This window comes from Neovison vison, chromosome 1 (assembly GCF_020171115.1).
Source record: "Neovison vison isolate M4711 chromosome 1, ASM_NN_V1, whole genome shotgun sequence".
NCBI classification, from domain to species: Eukaryota; Metazoa; Chordata; class Mammalia; order Carnivora; family Mustelidae; genus Neogale; species Neogale vison.
The window spans coordinates 232,599,900-232,617,632 of NC_058091.1; the positions used below are offsets into that span (position 1 = coordinate 232,599,900).

At 39.5% G+C, this 17,733-nt stretch overlaps 1 protein-coding gene across 2 annotated transcripts in view; it reads right to left on the reverse strand.

Moving 5' to 3' along the window:
* Positions 1-4,116: 4,116 nt before the first annotated feature.
* The window catches only part of STK32A (serine/threonine kinase 32A), a 95,731-nt gene continuing 82,114 nt past the window's right edge, over positions 4,117-17,733 (reverse strand). The window contains exons 9-10 of one of the 2 annotated variants that reach the window (XM_044224984.1): positions 6,384-6,448; positions 4,117-5,973 (exon numbers count right to left, since the gene is read on the reverse strand). In XM_044224984.1, the coding sequence (XP_044080919.1) occupies positions 5,883-5,973; positions 6,384-6,448 (156 nt within the window). In that variant the 3' untranslated portion in view covers positions 4,117-5,882. Of the gene's footprint in view, positions 5,974-6,383; positions 6,452-17,733 lie in introns of both variants that reach the window. The other variant, XM_044224977.1, reaches the window with a different exon arrangement.

Below are 17,733 nucleotides of genomic sequence, written 5' to 3' on the forward strand. Positions count from 1 at the left end.
CAGATGTGGTCATTCTTCTGTACGCGACGTGCCGTTTCACCTACAGTATCAAAACTGGACAATAAAACTGACATGATTGATGAGGGGGCAGATTCGATGACAACAAGAGGTTTCCTAAGGAAATTTGGGGGGTTTCTATCTTAACAGTTGAGGTTGAGTTTTGTTTTGGACACCGAGTTTGGTGACTGTTACTGAAACTTAGAGTAACTGAAGTTTTTCTGGGGATTGTCTCATGTAAAATGCATTGCCATTTGAGATAAAGTCTGTCTGAGTCTGGTACAGATCCTGAAAGGGTTTCTTGCATCTCTTTGTTTTTTTGTCATCCCCTTAAAGATTTTCTGCTTCTCCCTAAAAGTCTGGACTTTGAGAAAATTCAAACTAAGCATTTTCCAAGGTGTATATATGTTTTTTTCAAACTAGATTCTTTCTGTTGTTGTTTTTAAGATTTTTATTTATTTTTTGAGAGAGAGCCAGAGAGAGACCATGGGTGGGGTGTCGGGTGGGGTGTCTAAGGAGAGGGAGAAGCAGACTCCCCACTGAGCAGGGTGCCCAACTTCTGGGCTCGAACCCAGGACTCAAAGACTTAACTGACTGAGCCACCCAGGCACCCCTCAATGTATATTCTTTAACATATTGATCCCAAGTTGTATAGGAGTGTGGGAAAGGATTATTTACTAAACTACTCTGACAGATGTGAGGTCCTATCATTAAGTTAAAAGCTATGAGAAATCTAAGCCTTTCAGAATTTATCCAGTTGAAGGTTCTCAAAATTTTTTTGGCTGCAGAACACTTTTATATCCTCTTTAAACATTCCAGTGAACCTATTATCCAAACTCTCTTTGGGATCCACTTCTGTATTCATTGGGATACTTCTCATTGCAAATGGCAGACTACTGTATGCACAAATTTTTTGAAAAGGGTATTTTAAAGTCTGGTGTAATGAGAACTTCAGGGATACAATTAGGTTGACTGAAACATAGTTGGGTCTAGAACGTGGTTTCTCTTAATCTCTTAGCCCCGCTTGCTTTCAGTAAGTGCTTCTTTGGAAAACTTTTGGCTATGGGAACAGAACTGGCCATCGGTGTCCCCAGGTTTTCATTTTGCCTGCCTAGCAACTCAGGGGAAGGAGATAGGCTCCCTCACTAGTTACAACCAAAGAGACCCATTCCGGTTGGCCTGGCCTGGGACCTGTGTTCACTGCAGGGCTAGGCACCCTGGCCAGGGCACTGAGACTCATGAGCCCTCATGTGCCTAGCCCCAGAGCCACGTGTAGCCTGAGGACTCGGGATCACCCCCAAAACAACCAATTTATGATACCAGATTTGGATACCAGGTGGCAAAACCAGCAGATGGCCATGGTACCTTTCTCAAGCCTGCAGGGCCTGAGCGTTCTGCTGAGTGAAGAGCCTGTGTGTAGGTTGGAGCAGGTAGAGATGGGGATCAGAGAATGCTGTTTTCTTATTCATTGCTTGTATGTGTCAAGAACCCTACTTCTGTAGAACAGTGCTGTCAGTACAGGAGCCTGGAATGATAATAACTTTTAACCTCGAAGCTTAGAAAACATCAAAAGCTACTCTCAGCACATAATTATTTCAGTTTGAGGTTCAAGGTTTGACCCACAGTCTCAGTTTGCAGCTTGAACTCAGGATTGGTGAAATATCTGTCCCAGCTCGGGACCAAGGCAGCAGCTGAGCTCTGCTTAGGATTAGAGTGGGTTCGAGGGCATGGGCAGAGCTTAACTAAAGTGAACTCAGGTTGCGGGATTTACAAAGAGATGAAACCATGTTTAAAAAAAAAAAAAAAAGTCGTGAAACAGACACAGTGACTTTCACACATCTGTGGGCTAGAACTATTTGGGGCAGAGACACACCTGACCAGGTGGGGGATGAGAGCACTGAACAGGCATATAAAGTTCTCTCTTTGAAAAAGAGAGAAAAAGGTTTCAAAGAACTTCCTGGAATCAGCTCTGCTACCATGAAACCATCACAAAAGGGACATCAACCATGAGTAGGACATGGGGGATGGAAGGGCCAAAGCAATTGACTAAAATGAGATCACATACTTAAGACCGGCACTCTTCAGAATCAAGAGTTCTGGATCTTGCCATGTACTCAGTTGGCTACTGGGAACAAAACAGGACACCTGACATGGCCTGGCCAACAGGTCACTTAGCATTTAGGACTTCAGAGCCAACATGACTTAAAAGAGCCTACTGATTTCAGGACAAGCCCAGGGAACCAGCTGGTCTACTGGCCACTTAGCTTCTGTGGGCCTAAGGGGAAGTTGTTTCCAGCTATAAGGATCCAGAGCTGCCTGTGACCCTCCTTTCCCAGATTTGGAACATCTACCTTTTGTCCTGGTATATGGAATGGGACAGGATGAAGATACTGAAGGGTAGCAAGGCACAGTGCTGTAAAAGAGGAGCATGGGCTGTCATGGACAAGATCAGAGCAGAGGGCAAAATCTGGAACTCCAGCTGTGCTCCCTGATGTGTGACTGCTCAAGGGGTCAGGCTTTTAGTTTCTCTTGGTGGATCAGTTAAATTATGCTGTATTCCACCATTCTAGGACATCATCTCTAATACCAGCATGTACCTGGCCAAGGACGGTGCTCACAGTGGGAAATGGAAGTAGGAAAAAGTAATTTGGGGCACCTACAGCCCTACCTCCAGGAAAAACAGTGACACAGCTGAGAAGCACCAGTGGCTTACTGTATACAGAAGACGTTTTAATACACCAAGGCACATTTACATTCTAGCGACAGAAGCACGTTTCCCACCCAGTGGCTTCCTGTTCACAACAGCGCAGATCACTGAAGTTTGGATTTCGAACCTCAGCATTTAACATAAGTCAGACACACTGAGCTTGTAAGAAAGAGCAATTGCAGGAGGACAGTGGGAAACGATGTTGTGTAGACAAGGCAGGCACGACTGGCTACTGAAACAAACACAATGTGTTGCACGCCTTTGCCTTTTCATCTGGCTGGCGAACAAAAGGTTTAGCAGGACTACCATGGAAAGCAGCAAGACTGCTTCCTGCCAGCTCTATCAGCATTCTTTCTCCCGAGCTATGTACTTGCCCATCCAATCTAGAGAAGCTATGATGAAATACAGCCCACTAGTTTCCGGTTCAAACTTTCTCATCACAAGAAGCTTCACTACGAATTAATGACCATAATTCACTTAGCAGGGCTTTGTGTGGCTGGACACTTATTGCTGCCCTAGCAATGATCCCAGCCAGAACCAGGGCTGTCCTTGAGATGTGTCAGCCATTAGCAGAGTATTTACTTCCATGGAGTTCAGGGCATGGGCAGGGTGGCAGGACTGGCGTGCCCTCTCACCCCCCAGCCACTGGGAGGGGGGTCACAACGCCAGGGGGTGGGTGACCCAGCTATAGTGTAAGAGTTGTTATAACCTGGATATTTCTGGACTTGCTTAGACTTTTCTAGACTTTTCAGGGGCTCTTAGAAGGGAGGAAGCAGTTAGAAGGAGATGGGAGAATACCAGGCAAAGGGTGGCAATGCTCGGCCTGTTTTCTAAAATTCTGAGCCCCAAGCCTTGCTTGTCATCTCATTGCTGAGACATGTTCCGGCTGGTTTGGGTAGGAACTCTGGGCCCAAGTTAAGGAATAAAACCAAAGAAGCTAATACCAACATCTAGCAATCATGGTACAGATTTAGGCCTCCTTCTGGTTTCTGGAAACCTTTTTGTCCTAATGTTGAAAATGGGTGGTGGTGGGAGATGCTTACAGTCAGCTGTTGGGCGCTTTCGATATGGTTCTTTCTCATTCTAACTGGAACCACATTGTGGGTCTGTAACCTGATTGGGACTGAGAATCCATCTTACTGCTCTGAGGCTGTGCTGTTTGGTTTGTGTGTCCACAGTTCCTGAATGTCCACAGAGGTGCCTCGGGCACAACAGGAACTCACTGGACATAAAAACTAGGGGCTCACACTACATAGATGTTACGGGGTTCCTGTACTGTTACACATTGTACAGATGTGAAATGGCACAGATGGCCAGCTCCCTTCCCCATGCACAGCCCCCTGATCCCATGGCCCCATGGCAAGTGTTTCCTGAAGTCTTTCCTCGATGATACATACAAGATCACAGCAAGAGGAGGATCCAGGTGACTGGAGAGACACGTCCACAGCACATCAGGACTTGAGGCAAAACACATGGAAGATGCAAGATGGTAAACCACGCCAATGGTCCCTGACACTCCTGGAGTGACCAGCCTGGAACCGAACCCGGGTCACCTTCCCCTTGCTCTTTCCATACATAATCAGAAATGGAGTTGGAGCCAGTGCGTAGTTTGTAGCTTTCGGAGAAAAACAAAACAGCACGGGAAAAATAGTATGTGGGAAATGTAGAAAAAAAAAAAAAAGTCAAACAGAAGAAAAGAGCTGGTTTTAATTCTTAACAAAAATGTGGTTGCTCTTAAAGTAGAGACACACTATTCACAGTTCTGCCAGAAATTCTGGGCCTGTTAACTCAGTGAGGAGGAAATCCTGGAGGCCAAGTTAAAATCCAGCATTGGCTTCCTACCCGTGTTTAATTGCCCGAGTGCTGCTTCCCTCCTTAGATGTCTGGTGTGGCAGGTGTGGGATCTGTTACTTCTGCCTGGTTTCTTGATCTGCTCTTCCCTGTTGCCTGCTTTCTGCCATATTGGCAAGGCCCTGTCTGTAAGGACGAGGTTTAGGTTGCCTGACTACATCTCCTAGTTCTCTTATTCCAGTCTATAAAGGCATGTATAATCTGAAACACATTTTGGTTCATCTGATACTGGCCAAAAATGAGACCAGAAATAAAAGACAAAATAAACCCTCACATGGTGATTCGCTTCATTACTGGAAGGTGGCTCACTGAGAAAAGATTCCCACCATGGTGTGGGTAATTTAAAGGGGTTTCTAAGCGTAAATTTTCCTCTCTTCCAAATTCCCCTCCCATTCTACTCAGACTGTAACCCCTGTATAGGTAAGGGAGAGCTTGATTACTAAAAGGTGGACATGGTCTCAGTGTGACAGTAAGATTTTCTGATCTCTCCAGACAGAGTCTCTGATAAGAGGACAATTCACTCTCAAGGCTAGGAGGTGAGTGATATGCTGATAACTGCTTTACAACTAGCTTACGGGGGCTGGGAAGGTGGGGAGCCCTGATTTGAAGCATTTGCCCATTTCTGTGACGTAAATATCACCAATGTTTACCAGTCATGACCAGTTTCAGCTGCCCAGCTTCTCATCTCTGTCCAGGGCCATGGGAAGGACATGCTTACTGGGCTCTTGCTGGCTTACTGGAGCTGACAGGGTGTGCTGATTCCAGAATGCCGCTAGAAGACCTCAGAAATCTGTTACTTCTAATCCGTTCCCATTCATTGCTTCCTGATTGAATTCCTTCTCTCTCCTCAGTCAGATGGGGGCTCTCTGACCCCTCTAAGAAATTTTCTAGCTCTGAAGAGCCTTACACAGTCATCAGCCACCCATCAGTGTCCATTTGCCCATTTATCACAGTGTAGTTAGAATGAGTGAAAAAATAAATCTACATCTAAATATTCCTTTTAAAATAAAGATAAAGGCTGCGTGGAAAAACAGAATGGTAACAGTAGAAAGGGAGAACAGAGCTCCTCTTGTATAACCCTCTCATTTAGGTGAATGACCCAAAGCAAAGACCATAGAGGAAGTGACTTGCTCAGGGCAACGTAGTTAATTTGTGGTGAAACGAGGTCCCAGGAGACCCGGAACTCTGTCTCTGTCATGCTGCCTCCTCCCAAAGGCATTCGTGCACATTTTCTAAGGTGTGTGAGGTGTGGAGAGGTGAGAACTACTGTCAGCAATTCCTGGCCTGAGGTGGCAGGAAAGGTCCCAAGCCGAAGATGTGGAGGACTTCACTTCTTATTCTGACCATTCTCCTCTTGGGGGTCTTTGGTTTGTTCCAAGGCTAGATTAGCCGGTCTTCTATTAAAGTCCCTTTTTACTCTTAAAAGAGAAAAGAAAAAAGAAAAACAACCGGAACTTATCATTGAAAAGAAAAAGAAGTGATTTAAACTTTGAAATGACAGAATTAGGCCCCACAATTTATAAAGCAGCATGACACAAGGAAACCATCTTAAACATGTCACCAATTTTAAGTGTTTTGGTCCCATTCCTCTGCTCTTCCCTGAGACCAAAACTTGATGCTAAGCTAACTTACCTATTGCAGTTTTTGAAATCTCATACAGGGGGAAAAAGGCTTCTGAATTTTCCAATCTTTCTATTATGGATATGTATCATTTTTTATGTGAGAAAAAATTAGAAAGTGTTAAAAAAAATCAGTTAAGGCTCTGCAGGTAAGTCTGGCTGAAGCATCCATCATCCTCTGGGCTCCTGTTGAACCAAGGCTTACTTACTTTTCTCTGTTGAAAATGATGAACTCCTTCTGGACAGACTCCAGATGCTCTTGAAGAAGGCACGTCTTCTGGGGGAGCAGGTGGGAGTGGGAGAGAGAGAAAGAGATGCAGTTAGTGGACTGGGGGGAGCCTCAAACAGCCAGGAACCCCCTGTGTGTTCACTGGCTCAAATCTCAAAAGCAGCAGGGTATCTTCCAAAAGGACACTATCTGAAAATGTGTGGCAGAAGACCCCAATCAGAGTAGTAGGGGCACAAATAAGGAAGAAACAGCCAGAGGATAAAACATGGCAACTCTGTTCCCCACAGCAAGGAAGATGTGGGTTATGACCTATTAGCTTGATGTCTCTCTGCCTCTCAGCCCATGAAGAAACAATGGCTTCGAGGTGGGTGGGGATGAGGGTTTACTGAGCTGGTTGCTTACTCGCCAGTCATCTCCTGGCCCTCCTATAAAAGGTTTGGATGTTCTACTTAGATTTAATGAACCATCTGGAAACATAGTTCTGGGGGAATGTTCCCTTCAACAACTGTGCTGGGGTTGATTAACAGTACCTCATGCACAGTGAGCAAAATCTTTATTTGTGACTTTTCCACAGACAGGCAAAACATTTGCTTTGACAGTATTATCCAGCTTTTAATATCTTTTGAAGACTTTTCCATCCTAATGAGGAAATTTACCCTCAAAATGGTGATAATCATCAAGCCCAGGACAGTGTCCCACCCAGATCGAATATTTTACAAGCCTACAATAAAATACTTCCAAATGACTTCTGAAGAAAAAATATTCCCAGATGAAAAGATATTTATTCACTCATTTTTTTTTAATCTAAGAATTAAGAAATAGTAAGTCTTCAAGTACTGGAGAATTTTCTTTCCTGAATGAATGTTTAGGTGATAGAAGAGGCAAATGAAAAGGAGAAGACATTTCAGAGGAGGGGAGGGGAAGGGAGCAAGACAAAAGGGAGAAAGGAGATTCTGCTATACTTACTCTTGTTCTCAAAATGGGGTATTTGTAACCCTGAGGGTTTCTAGTGTCAGTCATGGGGGACATGAAACTATGGGGTGAATACAATCTGATAGAGCTTCTCGGCAGCAGTTTTACCCCAAGATTTCTATTTAAAAATTTATATTTTATATAAATAAATATATGTAGCTTATACATAGTGTCCCAAGAAACATCTTTATAAGAAGTGTTGTTTTTCACCTGGGTTTTATTGAGATATAATTGGTGCCCAGCCCTGTATAAGTTTAAGGTGTATGGCATAATGACTTGATTTTCATATATTGTGAATTACAAGTTCAGTTAACCATCTACTGTCCTGTTGATTAACAAAGAAAAAAGAAAAAATGGTTTCTCCATTTGATGAGGACTCTTAAAGTTTACTGTCTTCACACCTTCCTCTAGATCATATCCCAGTGTGAGGTGCAGCTGTCATGTTGTACGTCACACACCTGGAGTTTACTTATCTTGTAACTGAAAGTTTGTACCTTCTGACTGCCTTCACCCAATTACCCAAACCCCGTCCCCCGTGTCTGCTTCCCAAAATGTGATCTCTTTTCCTATGAGGTGGTTGGTTGGATTGATTCCACATACAACTGAGATTGCACAGTGTTTGTCATGCTATCTGACTTATTTCCCTCAGTGTGACACCCTCCAGGTCTATCCATGTTGTTGCAAATGGCAAGACTTCCTTCTCTTTAAAGAATGAATTGAAAAAAAAAAAAAAGAATGAATTGATACTCATGTGTGTGTATGTGTGTGCGTGAGCATACCACACCTTTATCCATCCACCCATCCATATCTCCATGCCTCAGCTATTGTAAATAATGCCACAGTGAACACAGGAGTGCAGGTATGTCTTCAACACAGTATTCGTGTTTCCTTCCGATATAGCCCCAGAAGTGGAATTTCTGGGTCATAGGGTAGTTCTGGTTTTAATTTTTGAGGGAAGTTCCATACTGTTCTCCATAGTGGCTGCACCAATTTACAGTTCCACCAACAGCGTTTAAGGGTTCCCTTTTCTCCACATCCTGGACAAAACTTGGTATTTCTTATCTTTTTGATGATGGCTATTCTATCAGGTGTGTGTGGTTTCAATGTGCATTTCCCTGATTAGTAATGTTGAGCACCTTTTTGGGTACCGGTGGGCCTTCATATATCTTCTTTGGAAAAATGTCTGTTCACATCCTTTCTCCTTTTTTCAACTGGATTATTTGGTGTTTTTGCTTGTTTGTTTTTTTGGTTTGTTTGTTGCTTTTGAGTTCTATGAGTTTTATATGTTTTTGGATAATAACACCTTATGAAATATATGATTTGCAAATATTTTTCTTATTTAATAAGTTGTCTTTTTATTGGTGAATTCCTACTTGTTTATTTTGTCCTGGTGCTTTAGGTATTATATCCAAAAAATCATTGCCAAGGCCATTGTCAAGGGGCTTTGTTCCTACCTTTGCTTCTAGGAGTTTTATGGTTTCTGGTGTTATATTTAACTCTTTAATCCATTTTGAATTAATTTTAGGGAGTTAATTTTTGCAGGATATAAGGATCTGGTTTCATTTTTTTTACAGGGGAATGTCCAATTTTCCCAGCACCATTTATTGAAGAGACTGTCTTTTCTCCATTGAGTATTCTTGGCTGCCATGTCAAATATTAGTTGATGATATTTGTATGGGTTTATTTCTGGGCCCTTGATTCTATTACATTGGTCTATGTGTCTGTTTCTCTCCAAGTACCATACTGTTTTAATTAATATAACTTTGTAGTATAGCTTGAAACAAGGACTTATGATACTTCCTGCTTTGTTCTTCTTTCCCAGGGTTGCTTTGCCTGTTTGGGGGTCTTTGGTGGTGCCATATAGATACTATGATTTTTTTTGTTCTACTTCTGTAAAAAATCCCATCAGAATCTATAGATGGCTTCAGGTAGCACAGACATTTTAACAATATTAATTTTTCCATTTATGAATACAGGATTCCTTTTTACTTATATGTGTTGTCTTTAATTTCTTTCATCAATGTCTTGTTGCCTTTTTATTAATGCAGTCCTACTTGTTTATTTTATTCCTGGTGCTTTAGGTATTATATCTAAAAAATCATTTATAATACAGGTATTATATCCTAGGATATAATTTAGGTATTATATCCAAAAAATCAGATTTCCTTTGGTTTTCAGTACAGATATTTTTCACCTCCTTGGTTGAATTCATTCCTAAGTATTTTACTGTTTTTTGATGCTCTTGTAAATGGTATTGATTTTTTTCCAGATAATTCGTTGTCAGTATATAGAAATGCTACTATATGGTAATTTGGTACCCTGCAATTTCACTGAATTCATTGATTAGATCTAAGAGTTTTTTGGTGAAGTTTTTATGATTTTCTATATATAAAGTCATATCATCTTCAAATAGGCAATTTTACTTCTTCCTTTCCAATTTTGATGTCTTTTTGTTGCTTGATTGCTCTGGCTAGGACTTCAGTGCTTTGTTGAATAGGAGTGATGAGAGTGGGGATCCATGTCTTGTTCCCGATCTTAGAAGAAAAGCTTTCAGTATTTCATCACTGAGTATGATATTAGCTGTGGGCTCATTATATATGGCCTTTGTTAAGGTATGTTCCTTCTATACTTAATTTGTTAGGAGTTTTTAATCATGAATAGATGTTGAATTTTGTCAGATGCCTTTTCTGTGTCTCTTGAGATGATATGATTTTCTCTCTCAATTCTATCAATGTGATGTATCACACTTATTGACTTGCATATGTTGAACCATCTATGCATCCCAGGGATATATCCCACTTGAGTAAATGTGCCTTTTAATGTATTGCTGAATTTGGTTTGCTAGTATTTTATTGAGAATTTTTGCATCTGTATTCATCAGAGATGTTGGCCTGACGGTTCCTTTTCTTTTCATGTCTTTTTCTGGCTTTGGAATCAGGGTAATGCTAACCTCATAAAAGGAGTTTGAGGATTTCCCCTCCTCTTTGATTTTTTGGACGAGTTTGAGAAGGATTAATGTTTATTCATCTTTAAAAGTTCGGTAAGATCATTTCTCGGCCTTTTGGCTAAGATCAAGTGTAAAAGTTCGGTAAAATTCACCAGTGAAACTATCTGTTCTGGCCTTTTTTTTTTGCTGGGAGATTTTTGATTACGGACTCAAATTCCTTACTAGTAATTGATCTCTTCAGATCTTTAATTTCCTTCCTGATTCAGAATTGATAGGTTGTATGTTACTAAGAATTTTTCTTAGTAAAAAAAGCCCAATTTTTTCTAGGTTGTCCTCTTTGTTGTATATATAGTTGTTCATAGTGATTTCTTTTGCTCCTTAGCATTTCTATGCTCTTAGGGAGAGGCATTGTAATGTTTTTTCTTTCATTTATATTTTACTGATTGGGTCCTCTCTTTTTACCTTGGTTAATTGAGCTGAAAGTTGGGGTTTCTTTTTTCTTTGAGAATAGTTCGCCATGGTTTTTTTTTAAACTTAAAGTATTACAAAAAACATAAATACAGAAACATATATATTATACAATATTTTACATATAAAATATTTCATATGTTTATATATGTATATATTTTATGCATAATATAGAATATATATCATTGTATTAAAATATATGTAAATTTGTGTAATATGTTTATGTTTGTTTATATGTTTATATAGACTATAAACAAAACATTTACATAAACATATATAAAGATTTATATACATATATGGACATATAAAATGTTACTTAAAATATAACATAAAAGATATATTTAAAAAATATTTTAACCTTACAAATCAAGATTAAAATCAACTAAAATGTAGAAATCCATGTGAATTTTTTTCTCTACCACCGAATTCTGTTTTCCTTAAAGATATAAAATAGACACTAAGAGAGGAGTTTGTGATCTGGTACTGCAGACCCCACGAGTTGCCCCTCACCCACCCACACCCACCCCATGAGTTGCCCCCCACCCACCCACACCGGTCCTTGAAGCATTCACGTTCAACATGTTCTCTTCCCTCTGCTTTAGGTGAAAAAGTTTAAGAAGTTCAGTGACATGGATAAGTCAACAACAATAGCCAGAAAGAGATGATGAGGGAAAGGAGAGGGAGGCAAAGAGAGTGGAAGGATGAATAGGTCTTATGTGACTGAAAAGGAAAAGGTTGGTTAGAACTCTTCGAACCCTCTTCTCAGAAATGAGCAGAGCTGATGGCTATTACACTGGTATGCATGGAGATGGCAACAAAAGTATCTCAAGGGTTTGCAGCAGGTGGAAATCTCAGGAGGTAGTAGAAGAGAACTTTGATCATTTGCCTCAACAGCAGACCAGCTAGGTGGTGTGTCTGTCTTTTTGGTTCTATACTTGAAAGTTGTTGATGAGCAGAGAGGAATGAAGGAAGAATATTCTGGAAGCAAAGAAGTAGAGGCATCTGACATAAATAGGAGCAAAAGTAAGGACATGGGAAAGAAAGAAGATAGGAGTCAGGATGTAGAATGGAAGAGTAAAACATAATAATTAATCATTTTGCCGAACACATTACATGTACTAATTGACTCAGAACAAGTTTATGAAGTGGGTGCTGATATCAATTCCATTTTATAAATGAAAAGACGGGAGGAAAGGGAAAACTGTAATGCTTAGCTTTATTTAGTCGTATCTTGGATCCTGTAGCAGTGGATCTCAACCTTAGCTGCATATATAGAATCACCTGCAGAACGTTTCAGATACTGATGCCCAGGCCACACTCCCAGATTCAAATGTTACTGATCTTGGGTGGGACCCAGATACCAGTATACTAAAAAAGTTTTCCCATATGGGTTAAGTGTGATGCTAAGGTTGAGAAGCACTAATGCAATAGGGACCCAGAGGAGAAGTCAAAGGGGTCATATGATAAGCTTTCAGCCTTTTACAAATTCATGACTTAACACAGTTATTTGTTAATATGCCTTCCTAACATCATCTTACTTCCTCCTCAGATTGATCATATAGGTCCTATTACTGTTCCTTTTTTTTTTTTAATATAAAGGAATCAACGCTTACAAAGGATTCATGAGTTAATGTTTAAGTCATTACATTTAAAAGGATCATATAGCTGTTTGGGAAGTAACCACTACACACTGCCTCATCCAGTCAGAGTAGGAAGCATTCACAAGAGATGATAGCTCTTACTGGAGAGAGGGGACAGGCACTCTCTAACAGATTTTAAGCAGTCTATTGAAGATCATTTTGCCATCATGCTGGTTGGATTAGCGTTGACTGTTCAACATGTAGAAGCCATCATTGCAGATGGTTACACATCCCACATTCTGTCTTTTAACAAGATATTTCTACCCCTTTCTTATCCTTATAAGTTTAGAGCATTTTAAGCCTGCCTCTTTCTGCTCTGTACTCATTAACATGATTCCATTTCTTAGTCTCGAAGCACACAGAGCCTCCTAATGGTGGGTGAAAGACGTCTACATGAGTAAAGATGAAAAGTAGAGAATGTTCCCTCTCCCTTACAGCTACAGATAAGAGATCTTCATCATGAAGACAAACAAAAATAACACACACACACACACACACACCCATACACACAAGAACAGATACTAGCAGATATTTCTAAGAAGGTCTCTTATAAGAATTGTGGACTTCAGAGGTTGTTAATAAGCCCTGTGGAAATAAATTTTACTCTCTAGTGTGTCAACGATGTCCAGTGGATTGCTTCCTTAATAACCTTCCTTAATAACCTGTGGGCCTGGTGATAGTAGTTACATTTATCCCTTTCCCCTAAGGTGTAAATATCTACGTTGATTACCTTTACAAGTTGAAAAGGCATCCGAGACATGACTCCCTCACCTCTTTTCCCACATGAAAAAGTTAAAAAACAAAAATAAAGCAACTCTACTAGAGTTATACATGTTTATGTAAGTATATGTATAAATATATATATATTTATTGATATATATATATTGATACAACTGTATATTTATAAATGTGTGTATGTCAAGTATATATTATATAAATAAAAATAAATATATAAAATAAGATATATGTAAAATATTACAATAGGTTTTATTTTCCCAAACAAAAAATTGGTATTGTAGGGCTTTTCCCCTTAATAAAGCTTTCTAGGATATACATACATGTCCATAGGAAAAATAGATCTTGCAAATTATCTCTTCCCTCTTACCTAGCATCTCTTAAAACAAAATTTTTAGGGGCATTTGGGTGGCTTAGTGGGTTAAGGCCTCTGCCTTCGGCTCAGGTCATGATCCCAGAGTCCTGGGATCGAGCCCCACATTGGCTCTCTGCTCAGCAGGGAGCCTGCTTCCTCCTCTCTCTGCCTGCCTCTCCGCCTACTTGTAATCTCTGTCTGTCAAATAAATAAATAAAATCTTTAAAAAAAAAAACAATTTTTTTAAAAGAGAGAGAGGGTGGAAGGGGCAAAAATGAGAGGGAGAGAGAATCTCAAGCAGGCTCCACGCCCAGCATGGAGCCTGATGTGGGGCTCAATCTCACAACCTGAGCCAAAATCAAGAGTTGGTGCTTAACCAACTGAGCCAGTCACATGCCCCTCTTAAAACAATTTAACCAAAACAAACAGATCAGATAAAACACAGGTTAACAGGTTTGTGGGATATCTAAGCACATCTTTAAATGAAAATGATGGCTCTATTAATACAATTAATTTGGCTAAAAATCATGTTAAAAATTTCCGCTTTGGGGCACCTGGGTGGCTCAGTGTGTTATAGCCTCTGCCTTTGGCTCAGGTCATGATACCGGTGTCCTGGGATTCAGCCCTGAGTCAGGCTCTCTGCTCAGCGGGGAGCCTGCTTTCCTCTGTCTGTCTCTGCCTGTGCCTCTGCCTACTTGTCTGTCAAATCAATAAATAAAATCTTAAAAAAAAAAAGACTACATTATAAAAATTTCTATTTTAATGAAATGCCAAATAAGAAAGCAGATGGAATTTAGAGAAGAAGATAAGCCAATGGGTTTGTTGTGCCTGTTTTTTCCTAACCAGGAAGCAGTGTTTTCAGACTGAGGGAGTAGTAGGAGACCATGCATTACCACTAAAATGATCATGGTTGGATCACTGACCTCTTTTCCAAGCCAGATCTGGTTCCAGATCTGGTTCCTCTAGGTTGAATAGAGACAACTGCACAGAAAACAAAGGATAAGGGCATTTCAGGACTTAATATCCTGAGAATTTAGAAATGCCTTCATTATTTCAAAGAAACAAAATGGCAAATGGTTGCCAACAGTAGGAAATACTCCTGCTGTGTTCAAGAGGCTTGGGCCAGAAGAGGAACCAGATTAGATGTTTGCTCTTCTGGAAAGCCTAACTTGGACCCTCACTCAGGGTGAGTGAATAAGTCCCAGAGCACTGTGTACCGCTAAGGGCAGCAATGACTAGCAAGTCTGAGACATTTCCTGACATAGCAGGCACTTCATAATCATGTATTGAATAAATGAATGAATGAACTTGGCAATACTGTAATGAGCTGCCAAGATTGATCCTCACATTTTAAAAACCTTGATGTCAAAGAGTAGATAGAGTGCTATTTTGAGATTCATGATCTTTTCTGATTATTCTTGGAAATACTAACCTTTACTGTAAAACAAAATAATTTTTATTTTTAAACTTAGGGTACCAGATTAAGAGGAACTAGAACAGAATATTAGAGTAGGCAGCTCCAAGCTCCCATCAACAGAAACAAAAAACAAGCAGAAACTGTCAGAGCTAACTTTGTCAGAATTCTGGAAAGCAATCAAAAGTTTTTTTTAACAACCAAGGAAACACTAAATCAAGAAAAAAAAGCAACTTAAAAATGCTTCTGGTGTTCAAGGAAATCTCTGTCAAAATATTAGCTAAACACAAGCTAACATAATAGGAGCTGCAGGGATGACACAAGACAAGGAATATGGGGTTTGCAAAAGTAGTTTGTAAAAGTTACTTTAAAAAGAATGAGTACTGCCTCCAACAATCAACTCTACAAGAGGAGGGAATCTGATTTCTAGAGTTACTACATGATAATATTCAAATGTCACGTTTTCAAAAACAAAATCACAAGGTCCATTCAAAGGAACAGAAATTATACCTGAGGATGCCCAAACATTGGATTTACTAAACAGAGACTTTTTTTTTTAAGATTTATTTATTTACTTTATTTTTTAATTTTTTTATTTTTTAAGATTTTATTTATTTATTTGACAGAGATCACAAGTAGGCAGAGAGGCAGCAGAGAGAGAGGAGAAAGCAGGCTCCCTGCTGAGCAGAGAGCCCAATGTGGGGCTCGATCCCAGGACCCTGGGATCACGACCTGAGCTGAAGGCAGAGGCTTTAACCCATTGAGCCACCCAGGCACCCCTATTTACTTTAGAGTGAGAGTGAAGCATGAGCATGAAGGGCAGAGAGAAAGAGGGAGAGAGAATCTCTAGCAGATTCCGCCCAGTGCAGGGCTTGATCTCACAACCCCAAGATCACGACCTGAGCTGAAACCAAGCATTAACGGATGCTTAACGGACTGAGTCACCCAGGCACCCCCAGAGACTTTAGAACAACTGTCTTAAATATGCTCAGAAAGGTAAGAGAAACCATGGAAGGAAACCATATGTCAAGGTAAAAAACAGTCTCAATATATTTTAAAATTTTAAAATCATACAAACGATCTCTGACCACAACAAAATGAAGCTAGAAATCAACAACAGAAGGAAAACTGGGAAATTCACAAATACATGGAAATTAAACACATTCTTAAACAACCATTGTGTCAAAAAAAATCACAAGAATTAGAAAATACTTTAAGATAAACAAAAAAACCCCAACACACTAAAACTTAGGGGATGCAGTGAAGGCAATAATCAGAGAAATTTTATAGGTGTAAATGTCTACTTTAGAAAAGAAGAAATATTCCAAATCAATAATCTAACTTCATACCTTGATGAATTAGAAAAAGAAAAGCACGCTAAACCCAAAGCTAGCAGAATGAAGGAAATAACAAAGATGAGAGCAAAGATCAATAAAACAGAGAATAGAAAAATAGCAAACATAATCACTGGTTCTTTGAAAAGATGATAAGACTGACAAATGATTAGCCATATAGAAAGAAACAAAAAAGAAAAAATGCAAATAACTAAAATCACAAATGAAAGTAGGGGTATGACTTCCAGACTTACCATATAGAAATAAAAAAAACAGGGTGACCAACTGTATATTAACAAATAACATCTAGATGAAATGGACCAATTTGTAAAAAAACAAATTACTACAAAATTTTTAGAAGAAATATAAAATCTCAACAGACCTATAACAAGTAAAGAATAATCTACAAGTAAAAATCTGTAATAAGAAACTTTCCAACAAAGAAAAGTCCAGGACTATATGACTTTAGCAGTGAGTTCTACCAAATGTTTAAATAAGAAACAACACCAATCTTTCTCAAAGTTGCCTGGAAACCGCCCCCCCGCCAAAAAAAACAATGGACCCAGCTTTACCTCCATACCAAAACAGCTAAAAACATCAAAAGAGAAGAAAATTACAGGACAATTTTCATTATGAATATAGATAAAAGAATCTTCAACAACATTGTAGCAAACCAAGTCCAACTGCATATTAAAAGATTATACACAATGACCAAGTGGGATTTATCCCCAGAGTGTGAGAATGGTTCACCATAAGAAAACCAGCCAACATAACACATTGCATTAACAGAACTAAGAAAAGAAAAATGTGCAAGATTATCTCATTTGACCCAGAAAAAGGCATTTGACAAAATTAAAAACCCTTCATGATGAAAACACTAAAAAAAACTAGGAATAGAATACTTTTTCAACAAGATAAAAGGCTTTTCCAAAAAAATTCATGGCTAACACAATACTCAACGGTAAAAGGTATTTCCCCCTAAGAGTAGAAAAAAGGCAAAGATACCTGCATTTGCCATTGCTATTCAACAGTGTACTGGAATTTCTAGCCAGAGCCATCAGGGAAAGAAAAGAATTAAAGGCATCCAAACTTTAAAGAGGAGTACAACTAACCTTATTTGCAGATGACATGGTGTAATGGATAGAAAATCCCACAGAATCCACAAGGAAGCTGTAGAGCTAAGAAATGAGCTCAGCCAAGTTGCGGCATACAGAATCAACATAGACAAATCCATTGTTTCTATACACCAGGAATTAATAATTCAAGAAGGAAATGAACAATTCCATTTCCATAGTATCCAAAAGGATAAAATTCTAAATAAGTTTAATGAAGGACACGAAAAATTTGTACTTGCAAAAGCTGTAGAACACTGCTGAAATAGATTAAGGAAAAATATGGGGTTTGGAGTACCAAAAACTTCTCGAACTAAAGAATGGTGGTGGCTGTATAGCATCGTGAATTGTAC